The following is a 22,820-nucleotide window of genomic DNA, read 5'->3' as shown; positions in this document are numbered from 1 at the left end:
AAGACTCTTCCAGTACTTGAATGGAAAAGAATCACTCTGCTGTGGCTGATATTACTGGAGAAGACAATGCCTGTGACAGTTGCACATTTTCTCTTTGTTTGTAACTTAGTCTAGAACATCTGACATGTTTTGTGGAGCATGAGGACAGATTGAGTTAATTGTACCATTTTAATCATTCAAGTAAATCTATGATATTATTATACTTCTAACTCCAGAGGCAAGCCATCCCTCTGTTAGCTCCCAGCTTTATCCAGGAACAAAGCTGCTGAAAGAGAAGTATACTGACTATAGCAATCTGACTCAGACAGGCAAAATTAGCAGTAGTCACTGTGTGTAAAGTGCTTTGTTGGATGTATGGGTGATTAAAAAAGGAAGACCTTATCTTTACTCTGTAAGAAATGTCTTATTGTATTTATTCATATATAGTGTGTGAAAACATTACAGGATGAGTATCCTTCATCCAACATATTGGGACCAGAAGTATTTTGGATTTCAGATTTTTTTCAGATTTGGAGTGTTTTGTTTTTTTTTTTTTTTTTTTTTAGATTTGGTGATATTTGATTATACATGATAAGATAGATTGGGGATGGGACTGAAGTCTAAACATGAAATTCATTTATGTTTTGTGTGTACCTTACACACATAGACTGAAGGTAATTTTATACAACATCTATAACAATTTTGTGTATAAACCAGTTTTATAGTGTGGAATCTTTCACTTGGCATCCTGTTGGCATTCCAGAAGTTTGGATCATTGATTTCAGGTTTTTAAATTAGGAATGCTCAACCCACTGTGTGAATACGTAGTGGGTTGGTGTGCAGAGAAGCTCTACATAAAGTTATCTGATACATAACTTGAAGGAAAGAGATAAATTCAAACAGGGACATGTATGGAAAGACTTTCTATTCTTCCTGGTTCTCCTTCCTTCTCCATTGAAAAGTCCTTGAGAGGCTGGTTGCTTCATGGGGAAGGACATTCCCAGCCAGGATGAGCTGGAAGCCTGGATGAGTCCTCAGCAGAGGTGAAGAATGGTGCTTGGGGATACTGTTCATTGGAGGCACTTAATCCAGAACTCAGATAGAAATATAGCATGGTTTCTTCCTTCCTTTCAAATTACTTGTTCAGCTTCAGCATCTATTCAGTCTTCCTGGCTGCCTTGTGCAGCAAATGGCAGTGGCAGGTCCATCTACTCCCCACATGACAAGCAGAAAACTGAGAATTGGTGGAAAAGCTAAAACTTTATCGCGTCTTACAATGTTGGAGTAGAAGCCCTCGTGCCTGTGTTCTGCCCCCCGCCCCAGCCAAGGCCCAGTTGCTCAGCAGAACTAGGTAAAAGCTTCCAGATGTTCATTTCCACAGGAGCCAGGAATGTGCAGCATTGGTGGAGTGTGCAGACCCTGGAGCCAGACTGTTGTGTTTAGGTCTTGTCTCAGCCACTCATTAGGTTTGTGACCCTGGGCATACTGTGTTGACCTTTCTGAGCTGGTTTTTCTCACCTGAAAAATAGAATAATTCACTGATTTCATAAAGTTGTAGTGAGGATTCAATTAGTCAGTGCATGGAAAGCACTTAGTCCAGTTTCTGGTGAATAAACAGAAAGTGCTAAATCAGCACTTGCCACTGTTCCTATCGTTATTATTGTTTTATAAGCTCAAGATTTTGCTTTCTGTTTTAGTCAGATTTTTTACTGCTGTGACCAAACCTGACAAGAATAATTCTAGAGAAGGAAAAGTTTATTTGGGAACTCATGGTTTCAGAGGTCTTAGTCCACAGACAGCCAGCTCCATTTCTTGGGATCTGAGATGAGGCAGAACATCATGGTGAAAGGGTGTGGTGGGGGAAAGCAACTGGGGACATGGCACCAGGAAGTAGATACAGAGTTAATCTCAGCTCACAAAATATATATCCCAAAGATGCCCCCAGGGGCTCACCTCCTCCAGCCACGCCCTACCTGTCTACAGCTACCACCAGTTAATCTCTGTCAGGGGATTAATCCACTGATTATGTTAAGACTCTCATAATCATTCCATATCTAAACTTTCTTGCATTGTCTCATACATGAGCTTCTGGGGGACACCTAATCTGAACCATAACACTTTCTACTGAAAAACATAAGTTTTAAAACTCAAGGAATATTAGAAATTGTCCTCGTTGATTTCTCCACAGAGGAGGAAAAAGATTCAGGGAGGCCGTACATCCAGAGAAGCAGAGATCAAGGTCCATTTGCAGCCCACACATGGTTCCTTCCTGCTCAGTGCATGCATTTGCTGTCCTTCCTTCTGTTCATTTGCTCACACACATTGTTGTCCCCTTGGCTTGTCCTCCCTTCTCTGCAACTTGACAATGAGCACACTAAGGACCTTGGGGACAGACTGACTCTCCAAGGGATGGGGTGGGGGAAGTGTGGGGAACTTTCTTAGCAGCCGATTGATCCATAAAGACCCTCCTCACATGCTGCTCATCATCGCCTTGAACCTTAGATCCCAAAATCTGGTCTGGACATTGCTCAACGCTGAGAGGATGACCATATGGTAGAAAGAAAAGCCATCACCCCCCATAGCTCTGATAGACACAGTGCATGCTGTCATTCCCTTGACATCGCTGGAGCCCAAAGAAGACCCAGCTTGAGCTTGCTACTGTGCCTTGGAAACTGGGCCACTCTAGCCTAAGTATGTGGAGTATTATTGCATTTTGGGGGAACAGGTTACAGCACCAAAACTGTTTCTACTTTAGATTGTCCATATATTTGTTAAACTCACCAATGCTCTGTGTCCCTGTGTTCCTCTGGGCCCGTATGACTCCACAGAGCGTGTGCTGGTACCTGCTCCTTCTGTCACATTTGCTTAGTTGAGGCTCAGTTTGGTTGATGACTCCTATTTTCAGCTGAGAGTTGGGTGTAATTGCAGACTATTGTGGGATGAGGAGTTAAAGCCTTTTCACCATAAAGCTGGGAGCCCCTGCTGCTTGTGCTTCTAAGTTCCCCGTCCACCCCCATCAGTTTCTCAAGTTTCTTAGCTGGAGCTTTCTTCATTCTAAAACCCCACTCTGGAACCAGCCCTAATCCAGGCGGTTGTATGTCTGGCTAACTCTAGGCTTGATCTCCTTTCCAAGCTCGGTGGCAAACCTCTGTTCTGAAAGTAGGGTGTCTCCATGGCTCCCATGCTGCAGCTGTCAGTCACAGTGAATGTGGCAGGTGTTGGCAGCATCAGCTCCGCCCATCGAAGCACGTCAATGGTAAACTTGGGTTTTCGGTGGTGGCTGTTACTTACAAAAGGCAGTAACCTGAGAAACACAACTATTAGCATATTGATTTACTCTGAAAAGTATAGCTATCAGGTGGACTCAAAGGTTGAGATTGGGCCTCTCTGAACAGAGACTGTCATCAACTCAAAGCCTTCATCTTTCACTTTCTTTGATCAAAACTGCAAGATGATCATTACTCATTTGATATCATATGTGTGTTCTTGAATGTGAAATGGAAACAACAATAAGAAAAAAAGAAGAGAGCTACGTTTGAGGTCCACAAAATCTTTACAAAAACATGGATAATTTGACAAACATTTGTTTGCTGTTATATTTGATGCTAAGGAATGTAAAGATGAATAAAATAAATGCTGAACACCAAGTAGCTCATGACCTAATAATGGAAACAGAAGGACACATTTCAGATCAGACTTGTCCCAGGAAACCTTATTACAGTGGTATTAATCAATTAGAGGAACAAGTTGCAAACTAAGCTATGCAATAGATTGTTGACTGTTTAAATTAGTATTATAATTTCTTTCTTCTGTGGGTATGCAGAATTTGGGGCTCATGTCTTATTTTGGTATGCAGACCCTCATGTAGTTCATCACTATGACTGTATTGGTTCCACCCACCACTACCATGGCCTCCTATCCCATCTGCCTGGTGTCTGCCTGTTCATCCTTCCCTGTCATGCTTTAGAACATTAGCAAATAATGTAGAATCCTTAGGAGTCATTTCATGTTCTCTTTTGGAATGGGTAAATGCAAAAGCTATTTTAAAAAAAGGTTTACTTACATGTTCATGGAAAAGAAAAGCACTGTCATTCCCTGTTACTGAGATTCAGAATTAGTGGCTTATTAAACAGAGGCTTTAGGTTTTAGAAGGTGTTTATGTATATGCTACTTAGAAGAAAAATATTTGTGAAACTTACCTCCATTCCCATCCAACAAATTCTACTCTAAAACAATAAAAAAAAAAGAAAGAAAAAGAAAAAAAAAAAGAAAAGGAAAAAGGGAGAAACACATATTAATCTGGAAAATAACTGCCCAAAGTATAAGTCACATGTGGTATTGACCACTGTCCTCCCTGTGACTCTGAGGTCTCTTGGTTGCTTGGGTTAGGACTAGAGTGAAAGTCAGAATTAGACAGGCTGCCCCACCTTCTCCAAAGTTCAGGTAGTTGCTGCTTGGCATGTATATTGGACTGGGAATCAGATGACCTTTTGTTCCAGGCACAGGTGACAGGTGAAGGGCAGGTCTAATTAAAATCATTCTAAGCATCTCAGTTGTCGTTAATTTTCAGCGGTCCATGAGCTCATGAAGCCTGGTCCTGCAGGAGCCATAAGCTTGCTCTGAAACGTCAAATCTCAAACACTTCTCAGCTTTCCTCTCAGCTCTGTTTCCTATTCCCACCTTCCTCGCAGCAGAGGTCAGGCATGCTGTTTTGAAATAGTAGGGAAATTTGCAGTGGGGAACAATATGTGTATGTTAACTTCAAGGAAGGCAGACACTCCTGAGAGAGTCTTGGGGGCCTTCATAAAGCATTTCAAGGAAGCAGAGTATCGAATTAATGCATTTTGTGCTAAAAACATTAAGGTATTTAAATGTGTTATTCTAATCCCTGTTGCAGCCTGGGAACAGAAGGATCTAATATCTTTTATTTAAATCCCAGCCTTCCCAGACTGCTGCACTCTTTTCAGCCTCATACAGGAAGTGGCAGACTGTAACCAGTTGCTTTTAGTGAATGTGAACCCTGTATGTAATTCACAACATACAACCCATTCAATTTTTATATAAAGTGTAGTTGTCCGGATCTTAATCCATTCCACATCATTTCATGGACATGTTGAGTAGTCAGAAGCTCAGCTCCTGTCTGAGCATCATTGTAATTGTTCCGTTTCCTGGAGATGTGATAAAATCGTCATAGACACAAGGACAGATGCATAAATTCTGAACCTCCAAGCAGGGTGTCTTTATTTTAGAGTGAGCGCTTTCTTGGTCATGGAGTAAACTGATCTTGAGCAGACGGGGTATCCTCCCTTTTCCTGAGAGCCTCTCTGCAGAGCTTGGCTGCCAAGCCAGCTTTATAGCTATAGCACAGGATCGAGTTATAAGGGTTTTATTCAGTTAATAAAGAATATCATGTTGTACTGACTTCTCACAGCGGTGTGATGGTTGATCTGTAACTCCTAAAAGAGAATGCTCACAGGATGTTGAAAGCAGCTACCAGTCACGTAATTAAGTTCAGATAGACAGACAGCAGGCAGGCAGAGAGCCTCGTCTCCAAATCAGGTGTTAGAACTTACTCCTTTAAAACTTTTTTTTTTTTTTTTGAGAAAATTTTTAGAGTTTTGAATCAGGATTTAAATTCTATATAAGGGTAATTTCAGGTTACTAGAATGGCTACTTTAGAAATACTTTAAATTTGAGGGCTGAGGTGTAGCTCAGTGGTAAAGCACTGTCTGGCATGTGAGGCCCCAGCACCACCGAAGAAAATATAAATAAAATGAAAGTCTTAATATTTAATCTTTGGGTTAGCCATCCAAAGTGAGAGATGTAGTATACTTTAAGACACTAGCAAAAAAAAAAAAAGATCCGTATACAGCCAAGATTTTGTATGTATGGCTGTGCACATAACATTGTATTTTTATGGAATATTAAACACTGAAAATGAGTTAAATGAATCTTTTGAATAATAAGAAAATTACTGGTGAATGTTGATATATTATTGTACTAGCTTATTTATATGAAAGAATATCTTTTACCTCTTGATGTGAAGGAGAGCCCAGATCCTGTTTTTGAAAATTGAGCTCTATACCTAAAGGGTCTACTCTGGAATATGGAAACATTTTACTTAAGTATTTTCGAGAAATGGATACTTACACCCTGTTGAAAATAACCTTTGCACTTATAGAATGCCATAGGAGTGTTAAGCTTTCTACAATTTGAATTTATTATATGCCCAAATATATCTGTTAAATTCCTAAGATTACCATAGAATTGTATCACCAAGACAGGGGGTGGGGTGGGGGGAAGACACTTGCATAACTGCCTGTGTCTTGCCTTTTATTTGCACAGACTCATGGTACTATGACCATAGCAACCTTCAGTGTAATTCAGGGGAAAGGACCTTATGATTGACAATGGGGAACATAGGGGAAATGTTATAAAAACTTGGGTTACTGTTATTTCACAAAGTTGGATTACATCAGGGTTCATAGTTACTTTGGGAAAATTTTTACCATCGATAATGATAGAGATTCATCATCTTCGGTTCACGAATTAAGTGCTTATTCTACACACCGTATTGAATATTCATCAGAACTGAAGAGGTAGCTGCTGAAGCATGGGAGAGTGTAATAGAATGTGATTCTAGGCATAAATCATGCAAAGAACAGATCCATGGTGAGGTGCTTACGTGTAGGCTTTGGATGGTTTGCCTCACCCAACATGAATGAGAACATTTGTACAGACTTAGTGCTTGGTGCGCTGGTATGGGTTCAGCCTTCCAAAGGCTTATGCAAGATGATATGTGGATGCTAACAATCAGCTTATAATAGTCAAAGCATTATGACCTGAAGAGACAAGGGGGAACAAAGACCAAGCTCATGGGTTAGCCTTTCCCAGGACAGCCCTTTGTAAAGACAGAGATTGCTGCCAACCCATTTGTCATATGGAGCTGTCACAAAAAGCCTACAATGTTTTTAAGGACATTAGTAGGAAATAGAATGAAGACCACTGCATGTTGGTGAGGAAATTTTCAAATAATATCTATCCTGAGATCACTGGAAAAATGGGGTGTTTTGATCTGCTTTCCATGAATGATAAATTTGAATCTCACAGAAGGACTCAGACTCTCTTCTGTTCCTTTCTTTCTGTCCCTTTGGGAGTGGTCTTTCACAATTGCCTGCCAAAGCACATTCCTAGGTCCACTAGTTATGTGGAAGTTACATTTTGTCTAAGTCAAACTGTCTTTTTTCATTATTTATAGTTATGATTAGAAATGTAATTAGACTTGGAATCATGATTTTAATAGTTATCATTTATTGAATATGCATTGTTTGAATCCTCGAATTTAGATGAGAAAAGGAAAGGATGGAAAAAGAATGAAGAATTCCATCCCTGTTTTTTTTGAAGATTAGACTAGTGTACTCCCACAGAATGGATATAACCAATTATACTGAATAAATAAAGTGTGTAGAAATAAATAGGTCAGTTAAATAATTTTGCTCTCACTTTCTTGATACTTTGGTAGTCCATTTTACCCTATTTGTATTCCATCATTTGTCTGTTTTCTTTTTTGTTTTTGGTGTGTGTCTGTGTACACGCATGTGCACATGTGCAATTGATGGGGTTAAGAATAGAATAGAAATTTCAGCCATAGGGAATTTTTTGTTATTTCTAATCAAGAATCAAATGTAATTTTCAAATTAAGGACTGAAAGGGGTCTTTCCATGGGATGAGTTCCATAAGCACCTTAATCTTTATAGACATAATGCTAGGATAAGCTAAAACTTTTTGCTACTCAAACAACCAAAGCTGGAAACTGTCATTCCTGGAAACCTGTGCATGAGGCTCACTTAAGAATTGGGTGTGTGGCATTCACTCTTAAACTCACCATTTATGGATTTTTCTTTTCTTGCAAGCACTCATCCTAATTTTTACAATGGGTCTCACACTAGCTTTAACCCTCATGAGGCTGCCTCTTGGTCAGGCACTGCATTCTTTGTAGTGAAAACTGAACTGTTTCCACCTTTCATTAGCTGTTGCATCTTTCTGAGGCATGATCTCTTTTGACTTTTTTATTTATAATGTAGCTTACCTCCAAGTGCAAGTTTCTATAATAAGGGAACCACTTAAATCTACTTTAGAACTGAGTGAATCCATTAAAATTTCATTTCTTGTTGCTTCCACATTTGCTAGTCCTCAGGTACCTGTGGAGTTCACCTGGATCCATTCCCATGCCTCCCCACCCTACCCACACCTGAAGTCTCACCTCTGCCACTTTGCCCCTAAGGACCATTCCAAGCTGCCAAATTTATCTCATTTTAGAAACTGGGTCTATCAATTTCTAAAATGCACCAAATATGGGGACTTGAGATTACATTTTGAGAGAGCAATACATTTTGGGTCAAAGAACAAAAATAGGACATTCCAGAAGGTATGACTGTTCAGAAGACCTTTGTTTCAGTCAGCTATTTTACTTCTGTGATGAAAAGACCTGACATGAACAATTTTAGAGGAGGAAAAGTTTATTCAGGGGTTCATGGTTTCAGAGGTCTCATCCATAGACAAGTTGGTTCCATTCCTTCGGGCTCGAAGTTAAGACTGAACATCATGGCAGAAGAATATGGTGGAGGAAAGCAGCTCACATGATGATCAGAAAGCAGGGAGAGACTAAGTTTAACTCACCAAATATATACCAAAGGCACACCCCTAGTGGCCCACCTCTTTCAGTCACAGCCTACCTACCTTCAGTTACCACTCAGTTAATCCCTATTGGGATTAATTCACTGATTGGGTAAAGGCTCTCATAACCCAATTATTTCTCCTCTAAACCTTCTTGCCTTGTCTCATACATGAGCTTGGGGGACACCTCACATCCAAACTATAACAACCTTGACAACTGGTCCCATTGTATCCTGTATAAAGATAACATATGCATATAGGAAGAACTGCAGCAGAGGGGTGAGGGACAACCAGGGAAGCACTTCATAAACAGATACGTGGGAAAGTCCAATTGACTTTTGACTCATATATTATGTGTTCGCATTTTTATGACATATGAGATTTTAAAAGGTATCACAATTTTTGAAACATTTAGGAAAATTGATTGCTCTAAGAAAGAAGGTATAATTTTTTTTAGTCCAAGAAAATCCCTTTTATGTGTATTTTCTTTAATAGGAAAGACACTTTTCCAAGTGAAATATGCTATATTGGCATCACTTCATTTAATAGTACTGTGTTATAGGTTTGGTATAGATAAATTAGTTTTTGTATCCTTTTATGTATTTATATTTTGAAAAGCATGAAGTTCTGCCTGCTTTATTATGGTTAGTACATCCCCCTACCACTCAGATTGAAAGAATATTTTGAATGAAATATCAACCAAAATTTATACTTGTTAGTTTCAGGTTTAAAAACAAAGAAAAACCTATGTATATGTAAAACTTGAAAAAAGGTGATTCAATGTTTCTGCTAATTAATTACTGAATCACTATGACAATTATGTGTGGGTGATGTGCTATAATTTTAGTTCTCAAATATTTGAACTAGAAAGAACTAGTGATATTGTCTAGGCCAGTACTGACTACTTCAGTGTTGTCCTTACACCAGCAGTATCAGCATTGTGCCAAAACTGGCTAGAATTGTACATCCACAGGCCCCACACCTGGCATTCTGAATCATAGTCTGTAGTTTTACAAGTTCTCTAGGTGATTCTGATGCTCATCTAACTTTTGAGACTCATGGATCTGGGCAGGTGGTCTTCAAATTTCCTTTTAGTCTTTAGGACTGTCAAGAATAAAGACATTTTGAAGTTCATTTAATTAAAGTATTTAGTGAATCTGGTTAATTAGTGTGTGTTTGGGGTAGGGCTGACTCTCTTTTGGATGTTGCTGGGTGGAGTTTCTTGTTACTCCGCTGACTCAGGTGACCTCACTATACAAATACATAATCTAGGTCCAGACTCTCTTTGGCAAACTGGGCAGCTGGGCTTTAAAAAAGAAAGGAATTTGCTTAAGTTTGCTTAGACTATATTATAAGATCAGAATTGAGAAACTCACTCTGAGACCAAGGTTTTTATTGGTCAGATAAATTAATGAATGACCATTAATTCTATAAAAGCAGTTGCCCAGATTTTACTTAAGTGCTACCTTTGAAATAATTTTAGAAAGCTAATTTTAAAATTTTGAGATTGCAAATTCCATAAAATGAGATACTCCAGGATACTGATTTTTTTAATATCAAAAGGAAACATCTTATTTTAGAATTTATTGTGTTAGCAAAAAAAATGTGAATAGACTACCTACCTCTCCGGTTGATTGCATTCTTTGAGTATGTTTTTTATTCATAATGCACCAAAATAGGTTATAAAATACTCAAAGCATGTTGCTCAGCTCAGAAGTGGTATCTGGAGTTTTTATTTTATGGGATGAATGTATCATACCCAGGAAAGCTTATTAAGTGTGGCTTGTGATTCCAGGTCACAAATTAAGATTAAGAAAGAGCTGGTTTGTGCTTCATGGCAACTTGGCATACTTAAATACTGCATATGGCTGATGTGTAATAGTGCCTATTCAGTTCTGTAGGAATTACCTGTTTGACATCTGTTTTGAACCCCTAGTGTGTGCTAGAATTATGTTTTCTCAAGGCATTGCAGCTGAGGGCATAATAAATCCTTGATGAGAATTTCATGGTCCTAAAATGCTGGGATATGACTTGCTTTATATACCCTTTACTTTGCTCTTTGGAAAAAAGGCAGCTGTTGGATATTCATATTGTAAGCCATGGAAAACATGACTTGACTGACTTACTTGAGATCCAAATCCCAGAAAGCAAGCCTAGTAAGTCTATTTGACTTGCAACTTATCTTCAGTTGGTTAGCTTATCACTAAATTCTGTGTGTTAATCAGCTTTCTGTTACTGTAACAAATCATCTAAGATGATCAACTTATAAAGAGAAAGGGTTATTTGGCTCATAGGTTTAGAGGTTCCAGTTTGGGTCATTTAGCACCATTGTTTTGAGTCTGTGGCAAGGCAACACATCATGGTAGCAAGCATGTGGAAGACGAAAGCTTGTTCACCTCTGGACCAGGAAATGAAAACTAGGAAGAGAAGGGTCTGGGGTCCCTATTTTCTCCTTTGAGGGCTCATACCCCAGTGATCTAAAGACCTCCACTTAAAGGCTCCACCACTTCTGAGTAACTCCAAGCTTGGGTGTAAACCTTTAACACATAGGCTTTTAGGGGACACTTAAGATCCAAACTATAGCATCCCCTACTAGGAAACCTACAACTTTAACCTCAAATAATACTGTTGATCTGTTTAGCCACTTCCCTATTCCACCACCATGATTCTTCCAGCCTCCCACAGTGTGAAGCGATCAAGCTTTCTTCCCCAGCGGCTCCCGTTCTCTCCACGCCACTTCAGGTTCACTGACAAAAGTCCAGCTGGCTTGATGACTCGGGTAACACATAGGCTTGAGGAGTGGCAGCCTCAGTCCTACCCAGAATGCCTAAGTCTCTGTTCCCTGTCTTCTTGTGTTATCTTCATGGATGCAGAAATAGAGTAGAAGATTAAATGATGGCCTCATCAGACAAAGTTCCACCCCACAGGGAAATGATCATATTTAGGGTGATTAATATAATCATGGAGAGAAGTGATTTGTGCAGAGGCTCCAAGACTCTCTGGATGTACATTGTCCTTAGTAATCCCTTTGCAAGTCCTTAGGTCAAAGGAAAAAATCAAACCATGTCTGACTCTTAAGTAGGTAAGGTCAAATAATTTAAGAAGTACTTATGACCAAACAACTTAGCAGGTGTTTCAAACACTAATGCACATACATTGGAAGAAATAATCTCTATGTCCTCTATCCTTAAATAATCTTAATCACTTACCAGTGGTACATTGTGGTGGGCCCATTGAGCACTACATAGCTTCTCCATCTTAGGGTGACAGCAGATGCCACCTCCCTCATGTCCTAGTCCATGTTGATTTTTACAACATATTTGCTGTCATTACAACCATAAGAACTCAGTTTCACAAAGGTATGTCATGAAAAGAAATGTAGTATGATATAATGTTGAAACTGTGAACTACTTCCAGCTAGTTTTTTGCTCTGTTACCTGAGAGAGATTGGTATATTTTCCTGAAATATTTAAAATATCCTGCTCAGTGTCCCCCGACCCGCACACCTCGGTACCTATACACACACAGTTTGGGAACCCTAAGTCAGATGGCATGCAGTTCTCTCATGTTCGATTTTTTTCTCCATCAACTGAGGCTTTGTAGATAACCCTTTGCTAGGTGAAGTAGGAGATAACACTTATTTCACACTTACTGGTTAATGCAATTGGTTCTCATTTCCTTCATTCCATTAGTGAAAAGACAGGAACTCACAGGCTTCCTCCTGCTTGCACGGTTAGCATGGGCGAAAGAAAAGGTCATGCTCATTTAACTCTGATTCCCAGGTTGTTTTCTGCATAACATATTTGATCTCTGATTCTGTTGAGTTCAAAAATGGAATGAGAAATCTCCTTTGTGTTGCGAAGGAGAATTGTGGGCTGTCTGGTCTCCTCTGCTCCAAGTGGCACTTACACAACCTTGGAGGCAAAATATGCAACTTTTTGTTTCCCTGTGCATGGAAATTGCTTAGGTTGACTAGAGGCTCAGTGATAAGCAATAATAAAGCTTCTGGGAACTTCATTTTAGCTTACATTAAGCTCTCAGCTTCTAGAAGGTCATACTTAGAGGCTGTTTTGGGGTTCTGAAGCATGCCATTAACTAAAAGTCAAAGAACTGGAGAATATTTAGCAGAAGCTAAGCATTGGGGGAAGAATGTGATAGTTGTCTTCATATTTCAGTCTTTCAGATATATGAAAGAGAAGTTAGACTTGGTCTGGTCTACTCACAGGACAGAATTAGTACATTTAAGTATGCTCAATAACAACAAAAAAGCAACAATAATTTTTAGTGATTTCATTTACTCTAAGAAACAGTGAATTCCCACTATAGCAAACTCTTGTGAAAATTAAAAAGGAGATATTGGAATGTATGGCATGGTTTCTAAAGCCCTTTCAACTCTTAAGTTCTGCTTTTCTACCTCTCTTATTTTTATATCTGTCACTGACAGTATAGCAAAGGCTTCATGCTGTATTCCAGACTGGTAAAATTAAATGTAAGGTAACATTTAGGTTTTCTATTGGGAATGCGTACCTTTGTGGATGGAGGCCATCTGAGCGGTTATAGTCTGAGTGCCCATTCTAGTTTACATTACAGTCCACATTCAGCAGTAGACCTCAGGGAACCTGGAAGTCTTTACTTTGTGTGCATATGCCAGTGATTCAGGCGTTTTCAGTTTCCTAAGTCAAATATCAGTTTTTCAATTCTAAATTTCAAATAAATCAGTCCTGAGACACTAGTGGTTTTTTCATGCTGTTGGTTTGTGTGGTCTTGTACTCTGATTAAATGCTTCATTATAATTAATGTTGCTGTGCTTTTGAACCACAGATGTCTAGTAGGTCTTCTTCCCAGATGACCTGAGGAATTATGAAAACTACACCACCTTCTTCCATCTCTGGTAGAACAGCCTCTCTTAGTCAGGGACTTCTTTTCTCTTTCCCTTTTGGGCTGTGCTTCTACAAAGTATAGTTATGGTAGACCTTTACTCCTGAGATCTCTGGTCTTCAATCTTGCCCTGGCTGCCCATCAAAGACTTGTCCATCTCCAGGTAGAGATGAACGAGTCTTTCTTCTTTCCTCTTACTCTGGCCTTCTTCCTGCCCTTTCTTTTGCCCTGCCAATTTTCTTTGCCTTCTGTAAAAGCAGATTTTATAGAAAATTCCCTTGCCAGCCCTAGGTTATAGATGATGTGCAGCAAAGAACACATGGGGTCTGTGCTAGTGTTCTGATTTATTGGGAAGATGTTTCTGAAGACCCCTGTGACCAGTTTAACTGCCTTCATTGTTCAGCAGGGCACATGTGCCCCTGAAGAGTTTGCTCTCGGGTGGTTCCAACTGAGCAGGGCGATTGCAAAGAGGCTGGGTTTTAAGTTAGCTTCGGGTGGTATATTTCATCTGTGAAGTTGGCAAACACTTGAAAGCCACAAGCTACTGTTTTCTGCAAGCTTCTTTGAACATGAGCATAAAATGTATGTATTGGATTTGGACATTGGCCAATAACTGCCCTTTTAATGCTGCTGAATGTAGATTACAGCTGTTTCCTCTGAAAAGACAAATGTCGTCATAATTTCTCTTTCTTTTCTCACAGAGTATCTCCTCTGCAGAAGTCTGAGATAGTGGAAGTGGTGAAGAAGCGGGTGAAGGCCATCACCCTGGCCATAGGAGATGGTGCTAATGATGTTGGGATGATACAGACAGCCCACGTGGGTGTGGGGATCAGTGGCAACGAGGGCATGCAGGCCACCAACAACTCAGATTACGCTATTGCACAGGTAAGCCACGTGAGCGACCAGTTGTCCTGTCCTGTTATGGTGAAGGCAGCTGTGCATGAGAACCTGGACTTGACCTGCCTCTAGTCCCGAAGACTCTGCCACTCCTTCTGAGGTTGCCATCTAGGTGAAACTGCTGGTGTATTCAAATTTCTCCATTATTTTGATCCTGTGCAGTTTGGAGGCCCCGTTTCCTTTGTCAGAGTAGGGCTGGTCCCACTTCCTTGCCATCCAGGTGACATGTCATTCCTGACAGATGGGCTCCTGATCCTGTGAGTTATTGCCTCTCATGCTCCACTTGTTTCTTCTGCATGGGTTTTCTTGTATGCATCCCCCTGCTGGAGAACAGCTGTGTTCATAACATCCATTCTCTGTGACACCTCTCCTCTTTCAGAAGACGCTGTCATGCACTGTTCAGGTATCTAAGGTCAGGGAAAAGCAGCGATTTACAGCTGCTCCCTCTCTGCAGTCATGACAGGGTGACTGCCCAGGACCGCTACCATGAGATTAATTGTTGAGAGCATTGAGTTGGGGTTGGGCCATCATGACCCATGGTCAGTAGCCAGTGACCACCTGCAGTCAGGCCAAGTTCATTCCATTCCTCTCTGACTTGAGTATCGCATGCAGAGGTTCCTGAGGTGCTTTGTGGTCACTGCATAGGTGGCTTGAAGATGAAAGAAATGGCTATTCCTTAATGAAGTTGAAAGGTGAAGGAAAAGAGCCGACCTCCTGACTGCTAGGGCACATGTCTAAATCATCTGGCCTACTGGATCATCCAGAAAGCCTCATCATCCCAGGAACACAGACCATTTCCTCCTGTCTCCAGATCACAATATGTTGTGACTATTGGCTCATTCACTAGTTAGCAAGAGCTCTCTCCTGTTTCTGTGGTTAGACTTTTGAAGTATGTGTTAACCTTAATCACATGAACCCAAGGAATAGTGGCTTAGAGCTAAAATCAGGGGCTGCCTATAAAACACGAGCAAACTTCCTGTAGCTCCAGGACTTGTGGGCTGGTCCTCTGCAGCTTTGGGGCTCCCCCTCCCCAAAGGAGGGCTGCCTTAGATCACCGCTCAGGTTCCCTTCCATTTCCACATTCTGCAAACACAGGGAGGAATTACAAAATCCACGTGGCTCTGAAAAGAGCATGAAATCAATCTTGTTCTTTTGTTGATTTCAAATAAATCCTCAGGATGATTCCTGGAGTAGGTAAGAGAAGAAATCCTGGTTTTACATGTGGAAAAATCAAGGTTCTTTTGCATCAGGTGACCTGTCTCAGGTCTGAGTGTCCATCCAAGGTCAGAGAACTACAGACCCTGAATGAAGTTGGGGGTCGCCCTGCACACCTGCCCGATTACTTCCCGAGTCAACTACTCAGAGGCCTGGGGGACTCAAGCTTCCTGTATGCTGTCAGCAACTGTGGATGTTATACACCCCAGCATTATTAAATACTTGAGTTATAACATCATATGGCTGGAAGGGATCTTAAGAGGTTTCCTAGGAGTTCCAGGCAAATATTTGTCTGTCTTTTTCTTTAAAATGTCTAGGGAAGGGAGATTCCATGACCTGCTATGTTGAAACTGCATACTAATAGGATGTGAAATCTGGAGCAGTTGCTTTCATTAGATTAAAAGTGTCGAAGAAGGGTGGAGCAGGGAGCAGTATAACCCCACTTGGGGGTTTTCTTGCCCTCCCAGGGTAATGAGCGCCTCCGCCAAAGGAACTGATGGAGCCCACATGAGTATGTGGGCCTTTGTTTCTCCTGTCCATGGTCCTGTTCATGATTAGGCAAGGATGCTGTTATTTTAGGGCCAATTTCATGCTTAACTTTGCCTCATCTCCACCCAACATGATGTTCTTTGTACCTTAATTACTACACCAGAAATACCATGAGTGGATGAATTCCTTTGTCCCTCCCAAAAGAATGAACATCTCTGACTGAAGTTCATACTGTGTGCTTTATGTGTTCACTTTAATGTGAGTGAATACTTTTTAGATTGAGTTTTTGAGGAAGTACGGTGTAAGGTGAGGTAGAGAAGAAAAAAGATATTTAGCTTAATGACTTACCCTTGGGAAAACTGTGAAGCAGACAGAGCTCTCATTCCATTTCTTTTCCACCTGCCTCATGCTTCTATGCACAGGGGCAACCTGGGACAGACACCCATCCTCTGTCTGTCTGCCTGACTCTGGGCAGCCTAGATTGTGGGTGTAAAACTTCACCTGGAGCCCTCAGCTTCCTGTTCTCCTATGGTGAGAATCATTCCGGCCCCAACCTTCTTAATGTCTTTTGAATGACTTCAGGAAGACAGCATTTTGATTTAGGATATAGGTTTTTTTTTTTTTTTTTTTTTTCCCCTCCCTGAAAACAAATCATTGTAACGCTCAGGTTGAGGCCTTCAAGATGACTCAAGCAGATGTTCTTTGTGCCCATTGAAATTTAACACCAGGAGGTCCAGGTCAAATGCAAACTTCCTTTTTATTTGTTTAGCTAGTTATTTTATGATTCCCCATTCCCCTTTGGAATCCTTAATGAACCTTTATGAGGAGTTTTATTTTCCATATGTACCTACTTCTGACATTTTGAAGTCATCCTCTAGATTTTGATGAGTGGCCAGGAAGAACTCATTGAAATGTGACTTTGCCTTTGATATAGTGTCCTTCTTTAGTGCTAAAGGGAATTATTATGTAGTTTCCTCTGGAAAAGAAACGTTTTTTAAAATATTTTATTTTCAGTGAAGTCTTTCTTTTCTACAGATAGTAAAATTTAATTTCAGAAGTCACCTGAACTGTATAGAGGGAAAAGAGGGGTGGGAGGGGTGGGGGGGAAGGGAAAAAATAACAGAATGAATCAAACAGCATTACCCTATGTAAATTTATGATTACACAAATGGTATGCCTTTACGCCATGTACAGAGAAACAACATGTATCCCATTTGTTTACAATAAAAAAAAAAGTCACCTGAAATTGATAGGAAGTTTACAATAACAAAGGAATTTCTAATGTTCTAGGATATTCTCAGCACAGCCCAATTGTCTCTCCTAGAAGTATTGTCTTGCTTTGCCCAGGGTCAGGAACAGGGGCCTTCTGATACTATGACTTAGAATGGAGAAATTAAGATTTTCATTTAAGGCAACTGAATTAGTCTGTTTCTGTAATAGAATACTTACTAAAGAAAAGAGGGTTATTTCTTTCACTGTTTTGGAAGTCCAGGAGCATGCTACCAACATCTGCTGGCTGCGGTGTGGCCACAATGATGGGAGCTCACGTGAGAAAGAAAGATCACCATAATGAGGCAGGAAGACAGAAAGCAAGATGGAGCTAGGACTGCTTTTTTTATTCCTCTTATAGGAATTAACTAGGGAATCTCTTCTGAATGCTGTGCCCCTAGTGTCCCAATCACCTTCCTCTCAACTTTTCCTCATAAGGACCCCACCACCACCTCTTACAGTGCCACACTGTTGTCACGCTTCCAGTATAGGACCCTGTGAGGGACAGACCACATCCAAAGCACCACAGCAACCAGGATAGGGCACACTGAATGTACAGACACTATGACTTTACACAAGTTTTCCCCTAATAGTACATTCTTGCCAGAGCGTGACGTAATCTACAAAGAAACAAGTGAAAACCAACAAACAAACAACACCCTCGTTACCCTCCCTCCAGGTCAAGGTTCACACTTTTTAGGTCACGCTCTTGGACCCAGAAGGCAACACTAAGCTAAGGGGAGGCTGAGAAGGTAGACCCTTGCCCCAAAGAGGATGCATGGATTTCAATGGAATATCGCTGCCTCCCACTCAATCCGCAGGAGCCTTGGCATCACTGTCAGCTAGAACCAATCAACCGCTTTGACTGCACAGCACTCTGACAAGAGGTGCTCTGGACTAGGTGGAGTCAAAAAATGAACACAATGGGTATAGAAGTGGAGGCATTGTGTGTGTATATAAAATTTCTCTCTGTCTATGTTAATGTCTGTACGCCTCTGTGTCTGACTGTGTGTCTATTTGTGTGTATGTGTATCTTTGTGTACCGGTACATGTATCTCTCTGTGTACCTGTCTCTGTGTGTGTTTTCTGTGTGTGATTGTAACTTACAGGCTGTCAGTGGAAGCAGTTTCTGTGTATGCGGGCATACAAGCAAGGCATTATTGCATAAGTTGTCCCTGTCACTTTGTTCCTGTTGTCACCATAAAATCTGTGACTGGATTATGTACAGACATCTGATTCCCACTGTACTTTTCTTCCAGTCTGGTTGGTCACCTTCTTATAATAATTAAGACCCTTAAAAAGTGTTAGTTTAAATAGAGTTCTGTTGTTGAGCAGGGTGGCACATACCTATAATCCCCACAACTTGAGAGGCTGAAACAGGAGGACGGCAAATTCAAGGCCAACCTCAACAACTTGGCAAGACCCTGTCTCAAATAGAAAATTAAAATGTAGCTCAGTGAAAGAGCACCCCTGGGTTCAATCTCTAGTACCAAAATAAGTAAATAAATACATAGATTCTGTGAGAATCACAATAAGAAGTCCAGAAGTACATTTGGGGAAGGTATTAATAAAGTAGATTTAAGAGATTTTATTTTTCTCATGTGGATTCAAAGCGCCACCTTGGGGGAAAGTTTTCTCAGGTTACCCACAGAATCTAGATTCTTGTACCTACCTTACCTGTTTTCTGCTTATAAGCACATTTTGTGACATTTTTTCCTCTGTGACAGGCTCTTCTGAACTTTGGTATCTTCCTTTTGCAGTTTTCCTACTTGGAGAAGCTGCTGCTTGTACATGGAGCCTGGAGCTATATCCGGGTGACCAAGTGCATATTATACTGCTTCTACAAGAATGTGGTCCTCTACATCATTGAGGTAAGGAAAGGGGATTTTTTTTTCCCTTGGGGAGGAAACTAAAGTCATTTCAAGAAAGGGTTTTGTTAATGTGAAGTCAAAGGAAAGATACTTTGGGGTCTTATTAGAACTCAGGTGGCAAATAGCCTCCCTGTAAAACTGGTATACCATCCAGGTCAAGGTCCTCGAGTTGAGGAACCAAAGCCAGGGGTCTGCAGCCTTCCTTCCCTGGCCAGCCACGTCTTCCTCCCCCACCCTACGCCCCCTCCTGATTCTGTGTGTCTCCTTGCCTGCCTCTGCCTGTGTCCTTGGCTGGAGTAGGATGTTTTGCTGTCACTCACAGCCTCCTCTTCTGTACTGGTCTGAGCTGCAATGGTCAGTGTTCCAGTACCAGAAGTTCTCACATCTCTTGGTGGGCAATGAGTCATTCCTAAAATTTTTGTTTGTTGGTTTCCCCTGGCGTGAACAGGGCTTGATTTCTTGCTTGTATTTCTCTCCTGGATCTTCAAGGTTCCAGAGTCCCCATTCACTGCTCCTGGGATATTGAAATGCTAATACCTATGTGAGGAGGGTATGGGAGTAAGAGGAACAGAGGGGAGGAAACCAACAAGATAATTTCAAATATCACATGAGTTCATATTCTGTTGTGCAGCAATTTTTCAAGATGCTGATTCAGTTACAAATGAAATGAATGTGCTTGCTAGAGGGCCGGGCCCAAGAAAAAGTGGAAAATGTACTTTATGTTTGCTATCAGTGATAATGGTGGCCTCATTCTTCCTCTTTAAGAACAGCCCTGCTAAAAAGATGTGAATTTTGAAGCCGTCATGACTAATAGAAAAGAGGACATGCACGGTTGCTCTATGAAGCAATAGAAAAGCAATGTTCATTGTTCATGGTTTTTAATATCTCATTCTATCATGGTCTGATTTTTCAACTCTTGACTAAAATAATAACCATTGCAGAGATCCAGTTTTTCTGATGTAGACTCTTAAAATACTCAGTTCAGATAATTTTAAGACTGACTTGCTGATGTAACTGTGACTGTTTCCTCACCAGCTTGCTTAATCTTTCTTAATGAGTCATTCAAGTGAAACATACAGGCAGAACTAAACTACTAAAGAGTAACTTTCCTGAGTTGTATATGTTGTTCACTGCATAAGACTACCCAACCAAAGATGTAAATGGGGCAAAAATGTAGGCAGTGCTTCTCCATCCCTCATGCTGCCTGAAGCCCACCTAGAAACAATCATGCATTTTTCTAATTTGCACTATGGTCAACCTCTTTGCCCAGTTGTATCCCCACGGTGAAGAAGCTACATCTGCAGAAAGGATGCCTATCTAGTTCACACAAAATCTTCTTGGGATTGGGGAGCAGCCCTGAGTCATAAAGAATGTTATGGGCAATCCAAATAGATGTGGTTAAAGTCCTGAAACCTGACCCATTCTTCTTCATTTGAATCTTTGTGTGGGATGTTTTGTCTGCTCATATTAAACAGATAAGACTTATTTTTACAGGAAGAAAATATAAGCAGGATCTTGAGAGACTTAGGGATGAAACTACCATTTTATTCAATATATGAGATTAAAAAAAATCAATAATTTACAAAAATCATCCACCATTTGTCTGCCTGTCCTATGCTGTAACATTCAACTCTGTCTGCCCCAGGTGAGAACGTGAGATATTAGAGTAATGGTATGTTGTAGTCTCTATCTTCTTCCTGCTTTCATTTTTACAGTTCCCTCTTGGCACTTAAAGATGTTTGTGGTCCTCCTCCTGCCACGTTGTTTTGCATTCCCGATAGGAGTCACTCTTAAATGTCACTTGGGTCACAGATAATAGTGTAAAGGAGTGCTGGAACTCTTTTCTTACATGTCGTCCTGGGTTTCCCACCGTTTTGTGCTCCTGCAATTGTTGGCTCCACAAGGTTCCTTAATAATCTGGTTTTCTTCACCATCAGCAGATTACAGATAGTCTAGACTTGTTATGGAGACATTGTACATGCAGCTTCCAATCTTTTGGCCTTCCGGAGCAACCCTCCAGGGCCCTTCTTAGTCATTTACACCTACTATCTTGCTTTTTTTCCTTTTTTTTTTTTTTTTAAACTTCCAAGTGGGCCAGGGCTGAGAAGAGCTCAATTTTAGTCTGTTTTAAAAGTTCCATTTGGAAGGAGGCCCTGAAAATGCCATGTGAGTGCTACAAATTAATTTTTCAGTTATAGCCAAACAACCATAGTCAAACAGTCTTCTGAAAATGGCCTTTTCAGACATTTTTATAAAGTTTAAAAAATGTAAAATCTCCACCACTTCTTGCCCAATTTTCTATTTAGTATATCTAGGAGATATTAATTTGGCAACCAAGAAAATAAAACCAACCCTTCTCTGAGCCCTTATGTTAGGGCATAGACCCAGACCATTTTTACTGTGGCCAAATTATTTCCCTGGCTTCAGCATGCACTTCAAATATAATTTTGAAAATAGGAAGATATTACTTGCATGCTATTTCAGTGTGTTTCAAATTGCAAGATCAAAGATTGCTGTGAATTGCTTTGCTCATTTGCAAAAAATACTAAAAGTAAACGTACAATTAATTAGTTAAGTGAGAATAAATTAAATATGTTCTTTAGTTCTCTTAAAGGGTTTTCTTGTGACTCAAGGAGAGACCCTTGGCAATAGCCAATATGTTCTCATCTCAAATATCCTCTGATTATACGTAACTACCAGTCATTTAACTCTACAGTCTAAAAGCAATTTCACAAATTAAAACACATGCACACTGTTCTCAACTTTTATTATGAGGACTATTATATGATTTGAATTACCAGTAAAGACTAGAGGGAAGAGCTGTAAGACTGTGATGTAACGTAGTCTTCTCACTTGGTATACTAACCTATAAAAGTGGTTTTCCTATACAAGAAACACATGGATGTATTCTCTCATTCCTGTATGGAATACAAACCTTCTCCTCTCTCCCCTCTCCCTACCTCTTCTCTGTCCTGACCTTTTCCTCTGTAGTTAACTGAGATATTTACAAAATACACATACAAAAACACATAGATGTTTTTAGATAAATGTCATCATGCTGTGCAGTGTACTCCATAATTCCTGTTTCACTTAAGTGTATTTTGGAAACCATTCCTTGGTACTAAACTTGAACCCAGTGCATGAAATTTCACTGTTCCATATTCTGCAATCTCTAACCGCTTCCTGCACTGATAACATTTATGCCATCTCCAGTTTTCACCCAAAAGAAATCTTATGCAATATGGAATATCAACTCTTCCTCCGCTCAGGCCAGATATATTCTACCAAATTGATCCACGTAAACTTTTTTTTTCATCACATTGCCTTGAATGTAACGTGCTCAATTTGTGTTTTTCTACCTGTATAACAGATTCTTTGTTGCTGACAGATTTTATTTAGTACTTCCTGAATGTGTCACATAAAAATTTATTCAGGTCAAAATAACCAATGGTTCAGGGGATTTCAAAAGTAGGAACAAAATGATGGGATCTGTGGTTTTATGGTGGCCTTGTTAATATGTAACACTAAAACCACATACGACCTTTG

The 22,820-nt window shown here is 40.3% G+C and overlaps 1 protein-coding gene across 1 annotated transcript in view; it reads left to right on the top strand.

Moving 5' to 3' along the window:
- Atp8a2 (ATPase phospholipid transporting 8A2) overlaps positions 1-22,820 on the top strand; it is a 651,599-nt gene that overhangs the window by 397,132 nt on the left and 231,647 nt on the right. The window contains exons 26-27 of the mRNA XM_047553899.1: positions 14,235-14,418; positions 19,164-19,274. Coding sequence (XP_047409855.1) covers positions 14,235-14,418; positions 19,164-19,274 — 295 coding nt within the window. The remainder of the gene's footprint in view (positions 1-14,234; positions 14,419-19,163; positions 19,275-22,820) is intronic.

This window comes from Sciurus carolinensis, chromosome 5, assembly GCF_902686445.1.
Source record: "Sciurus carolinensis chromosome 5, mSciCar1.2, whole genome shotgun sequence".
NCBI classification, from domain to species: Eukaryota; Metazoa; Chordata; class Mammalia; order Rodentia; family Sciuridae; genus Sciurus; species Sciurus carolinensis.
Note: the sequence above shows the minus strand (reverse complement) of the source record. Positions and strands in the feature narration are given on the sequence as shown.